The sequence below is a fragment of the Frankliniella occidentalis genome, unplaced genomic scaffold (genome assembly GCF_000697945.3).
Source record: "Frankliniella occidentalis isolate FOCC.00 unplaced genomic scaffold, Focc_3.1 Scaffold256, whole genome shotgun sequence".
Lineage (NCBI taxonomy): Eukaryota > Metazoa > Arthropoda > Insecta > Thysanoptera > Thripidae > Frankliniella > Frankliniella occidentalis.
This window is the reverse complement of record NW_026267382.1, coordinates 258,865-264,759: the sequence shown is the minus strand read 5'-3', so window position 1 is coordinate 264,759 and position 5,895 is coordinate 258,865. Positions and strand designations below refer to the sequence as shown.

The following is a 5,895-nucleotide window of genomic DNA, read 5'->3' as shown; positions in this document are numbered from 1 at the left end:
GGGGGGGGGGAGCTGAAACACCGTTACGTCACATTTTTTGAGTTAAGAAAATATATTTTTTAACAGCTTTAATGAAGTACATTTACCGTACAGCGACTAGCAAAGTATCTGAGTGAGCGAGGGAGGATGCACGCGGGCGGCCCGGTAGACGGCGGGGCGGCAGCGGGCAAGGTGTTTCCTACAATCGAAAATATACGTATCGGGGTGATTTGCGTAATTAATTGTAGAGAACCCATAGTTTCTGGCCGAGGAAACAATAGAAAAGAAGGTGGAGGTGGGAGGGTAGACCCATACGTTCAAGAGGTTGCCTACTTGCCGGCGCTTTTGACACGGGGTTCGTGACAGTTCTTCAAGGTTTTTGCTGAAGTACGTGTGATTATTGGTGGGCATAGTTCAAAATCGATAACTTCAACTTTAAATTTGACTTGTCGCTCGTCTCTAACTCAAATAAGCACGCACGCACGCACGGCGCAGCGACTCTAGAAAAACCAAGAATCTTTGCGGGACGCACGTGAAACTAAGTATCGTTGCGCAACGCATTTCTGACGAATTTTTAGAAACTATATATTTCAATAAAGTAATTTTTTTTCTATCGGATGGCAAAGGTTTCAAAATTTACACGAAATTATTTCTCTAGAGGCTCGGCGCCGGGCGTGCATTATTGAGTTAGGACGAGCTGTGTTTTGTTACGTTAAGTAACCAACATATGGCGAACACTTCTCCATTTTCTAATTGCATTGTTTAATTATAGAAATTATGTGAAAGTGTTAAAATATTTTGCGTTGGAAGTATTGTTAATTTTTAATTGTGCTCGATTAATCGTTTTTAATACCTTGTTCTTCTTGTGCATAGACTTCCTTCTTGACGAGCAGTTAAATTATTTCAATGAGGCCTGAGTGGCAGCGCTGCTTCCAGCTCCAGCGGCTAGGGCGCAGCACGCTCCGAGTCCACTTTGAGAAATCGTGCGCTCAGATTAGGGGTTTGGGTTAGATTTTGCAGCTACATCAAGTCGTATGATTACTTGATAAGGGATCCTATTTAAGTTATTGTCAGTTTCAAACGTGTGTGGTCCACCAGATAGGCGCACCTGACCGGATTATTTCTCATAGTAGACTAAGAGCGGCGAGCGCCCTAGCGGCAAGAGCTGAAAGCAGCGCTGCCGCTCACGTCTCATTCAACAAGTTACTTCAACCTTTCTCTTACTAATTACCAATGGCATTAGAATTTCCACTATTGCTAATACTGGCTAGTAGCTTACTGACAGCTTACGACCATTCTAGGAAAAAAGGTAATACAGTGACATTTATTTCCGATTAATTTGATACAGGTCAACAAATGATTTCTGTAAAATTCAACTTACAATTCGTGAATTAGTTTCTTGTCGGGTCAACAAATGTATGGTTTTTCTTTTTGAATTACCTATTGTATGCCACCATCACCGAATATATTGCAAAATGACACAAACAGTTGACAGTTTTCTCGGGTTTCGACCCACTTTAAGGCGAAAAGATCTTTGAATTAACGTGCACTACACTTGGTGGTAATAACGTTATATGCCCTAATCACGAAATGGACATGAGTCGTGACTAGGAGCATAGCAGGAAAACAACGTAGAGTTCACGGTTGGATATATATACGTTAGTACACTTGTGGTTTAATATACAACATGGCGTCCACAGCTTACCACGTCGTAGTCTTCGTGCTGTCCATCCTAGCGACCGGCTGCTTGGTGAGACAGATGAAGTACAGATAGTAATTAGTGTTTGTTTTTACCGAACGTTTGTAAGTTTTTATTGTTACGTGGGATATACCGATACCGATAGGTATCTTACATCAACTTCTGATCGGAGAACTTCAAACTGTGTTACATACTGAATCGGCTATGTTGAATAATGTAGGTTGCACATGTAGGCTAGACCACTCCCTGTTAAGGGGCGTTCACAAATTACGGTACGCTGTTTAGGGGGGGGGGGGTGATGAACGCGTGACGAGGGGGGAGGGAGGGGGTTCATGGATAGCGTGAAGTCACGCATTTTGTGAGGTCCGCAGGTCTGCGTAGGCGGTCATCGCGACGCCTGCTGCGCTCTAGCCGCAGCGTCGCAGTGAGTCTCGCGCGAGTTTTCTTTTAATATTGAAAATACACCATTTTGTTCGAAAAACTGTATTTTTCGCTTATACACACTTCTCCTGGTATATTTGCGATTTCTTTGAAAAACGTCATTTGGAGATTAAAGGGGGGGGGGGTCAAAAATCGCCCCAAAAAGCGTGACGTAATTTGTGAACGGCCCCTTAAGGGTAAGCGTCAGAGATAACAGTACTGCCGGACTTAAAATGACACTATATAGACCTGAAAACGTACCCCTGCAAAGTTAAATTTTAAATTCGACAGCTAAACGGCCCAGAAAAGGGTGGAGTGAAAATCTGGGATCAAAGCGGGTACACCTGGAATAAAGTTTTTCTAGCTATTCTTAAGATTAGCGGCAGTGTCCATTTTGACCCATCGGCTGACCTTCAACACCTTGGGGATTCCTCATTTCTTCTAGCTTCTAAAACATCTCATGGTCACTTTTCGCCCCACTGCACTGGTCCTGGGCCGCCCCTACTAGGGTGGCCCAAAAAATTTTGAAACTTGCCGCAGAGGGCACCGCAGGTTAATTGAGTAAAGGGTAAACAATGAATGCAGACCCATATTTTTCTTTTGCTGAGAAACCATTTTAAATACCTCCGCAAGGCCCCTGAAGCTTAAAGCGGGGCTCAAGTGCATTTCGCGCAGTTTTGCGCCGATATCAGTGGCACTGGTATCTCAGTGATCGTCTTTCTGTGCCAAGAAAGAATATATTCCTACGCGAGCTGTAAGCTGTGGGTGCTGTGGTTCAGATTTTATCCGTCTGTGATTGTCTGCCGGTAACGAAAGAATTGCAATTTTCAGCCTTTTCAGTCTGCATCTAGGCCCTGAGCGAGCTCGAGGCGATCCTGTCGGCCTTAATTAGTTGCTCTTGTACTAGTCCAGGGGTTGCAAACTCGAGCTATCCGACGAGCCTCGCCTGCATAGGCCACACGCATTGCGAGCTCTTCGGCAAAAAGAGTGAGAGAGATAGATGTAGTGGTGCCTCAGCGACTGACCCGTGCCCGGCCGCACTGCTGTGACCGCCGGCTAGCTTCGCTGTGTGCTCGGTCGTCGGCCAGTGTGTCTGTCTTTGTCACTCCCAATGGCGCCTCAGTGAGTGCGACAAAGACAGACACACACACTGGGCCAGCGAGCGAGCGGCGTGTGTCCAGCGACAGACGACGACGGCTGGGTCCGGCTCAGCTCCGAGCCACCCGAGCGCGGCTCTCGGCGACCTCGGGTCCACCCGAACGCAAGAGGTGCGCGGCTCTCGGCGAGCCGCGCTACCGGGCTAGGCGAGCCGCGCTTCGCTCGGGAGCCGCGAGTTTGCGACCCCTGTACTAGTCTATATTTCTGGACTCCCGATGATAACTTTGGGTGCATTGCCTACATTTCAGGGGCAGGGATTTATCGCGAATTTCACAAAACTCGGACTTTGGGTGAATTTAGCGGCCTGTCACGATGTACACCGACTTAACCGGTATATAAATAGACTTTTCTGTGAAAAAATATGTCGCAGCGACAATTCCTGACAATTATTCTGTTCTTTATATTGAATGGGTCACTGAAAATTTCAACTGAATAAAATCGTTAAAAACTATAATAATAACTTAAAATTAATAACAAAAAAGTTACATTTATACCTATTTAGGTCGGTATACGTCGTCACAGGTCACTGTCTTCGCCCCAAGTTTGGTGGAATCCGCGGTAAATCTCCCTGGAGGGTAAGCAATGCACCCACACCCAGAAAAATGATTTCTTGTTTCAAGTGCATTTTATACTGAAAGCGACACAAGAGTAATTTTTTCTTGGTGAAAGGTTAAATTACTTTTCGACTAAGAAAATGTTCTTACTCCAAAGGAAAAATCGATTTGTGTCAAGGACAAATTAATCATGTGTCACTTTTCGTACAAAATGTACTTGCAACAAGGAATCGTTTTTCGGGAAAGTCATCATCATGAGTCTGGCAATTTAGTCTAATACTAGAGCAGCTTAGTCAAGCCGATAGGGTCGTCTCGAGCTCGCTCAGGGCCCGAATGCAGCCTGAAAAGGCCGAAAAGGCTGAAATTTCAACTTTTTTCGCTACCGGCAGAGAATCACGAACGGATAAAATCGGAACCGCAGCAACTACAACACGCGTATACATATACTATCCTTGACAGTAGAGGAGTTGCCTGGAAGCAGATCATTAGGGAAGAAGAACGAGAGGACCGGAAACTGGTATGAGAAATTGAGCGGTTAACCAATCAGTACTAAACGTGGATTTGTCAACGCCACAATTTCACATTCTATTTCAGATATTCTTTTACTTCTTTCCTGGTCGTCTTCTTCGAGGCTCTATTTTAAGTCATGTGACTTTCGGCTTGAAGCGACAGTTGTCGATTGGCGTAGGGATTAATTTTAAGAAAGAAAACCCCATCCCTTTGTTAGTGGCGATTGTGTATCGATTAAGATGTGTTTTGTTCCGCTTCTTCAGGTGGATGCGGCCGCTGATCCTCACGATAGATGGCTTACCCCAGCTCTCGCCACGAAACTGTCGTCGTGCATCCAGTCTACTAAGTCATACGCTCAATCCGTAGGGAACAATTTCACGCCTCTCACGGAGTGCGTCCTATTCGCCGCAGAATTGTCTGCACTTCAGATAGCTGATGTTAAGTGGTCCGACTACTTTTACCAATGTGCCTCGAAGAAGGGATCAAACCCTACTGCTTACGAAAACTGGGCTCAGGCCGCCTTGTCCTGCGCTGGAGCCTAAGTTGATAAATGATATAAGCTAGTAACAAATCGTTTCACCCATGATAACAAGGACTCTTGGAAAGGGCACGAGCGACCCGCTGCTTTTATGTGTACCGTTTACGTTGCAACGGTAACGTTGCAAATGGCAGCCAGACATAAATCGAAAAGGCCAAACTGCGTTTAGAGTGTTTCTGATTATCATTCTATTATTCCTGAACGACCACTCTACCATGTTCCAAGCTTGTTTCGGACCTTCTTGTCCCCACTGTTCTGGTAGTATGTTCATCGGCAGCGTGAGATTTTACTTACAGTGGTTCGTTCAGTAGTAGTTATTGTGATTTATTGCAGACTTCCTCCAAATCATAGCGTCGCTTTGCCCTGCCATGCGCTAGCAGGCCCAGACTGGGGGGTATGGCACCCTGCTGCAGCTCTGTCCAGTGGCCTGGGGAGAAGGGGGGGGGCATTTTTTAACACAAAAATCTCTTTAATTTAGCAGATGACACTGCAAATATTTTTTTACACCAAGATTTGCCACTGCAGCGAGCGGCCCTTAGCGTAGGGCACCGGCGGTGCCCGGCCGTGCACGCACCGCAGTGCCCTGCTTGTCCGCTCAACGATATAAGAGTTAACGTTCATTTTGCGTGCCCCCTTGTCCCTTGCGTCGGGACGTTGCTGGGCAGCTGAGCTGTGCAGCTGTCTCACTGTAAAAGCTAAGGGGTACAATTTGGGGGTCTACCCCTGTGGGAGGTACTGCTGACTCTTTCAGGAGGACTGAAGTTACCGGAAGTTACCCTCGGAGGGAAACTTCATTGAGTTCCACATGTACTCCCAACAGCAGTATTATTATTCCCCTTCAGGGTTCCATGTGTACTCCCAACAGCAGTATTATTGTCCCCCTTCAGGTTTCCATTTTTCCTCCCAACAGCAGTATTATTGCACCCCTTTAGGGTTTCATTCGTCCTCGTAAGTCCTCCCGCACTGCTCCCGTTGGGCAGGCGCGCGCTGCAGCCCCCCCCCCCTCTTTTACCCTGCCCGTCCCCCGTAACCCGGTG

At 46.5% G+C, this 5,895-nt stretch overlaps 1 protein-coding gene across 1 annotated transcript; it reads left to right on the top strand.

Annotated features, from left to right (window-relative positions):
- The first annotated feature begins 1,660 nt into the window (after window positions 1-1,660).
- Window positions 1,661-5,022, top strand: LOC127750773 (uncharacterized). The gene is made up of 2 exons (XM_052273243.1): window positions 1,661-1,729; window positions 4,584-5,022. Exons 1-2 carry the CDS (start codon window positions 1,667-1,669, stop codon window positions 4,860-4,862), a joined length of 342 nt encoding a protein of 113 aa, XP_052129203.1. The 5' UTR covers window positions 1,661-1,666; the 3' UTR covers window positions 4,863-5,022.
- Window positions 5,023-5,895: the final 873 nt, after the last annotated feature.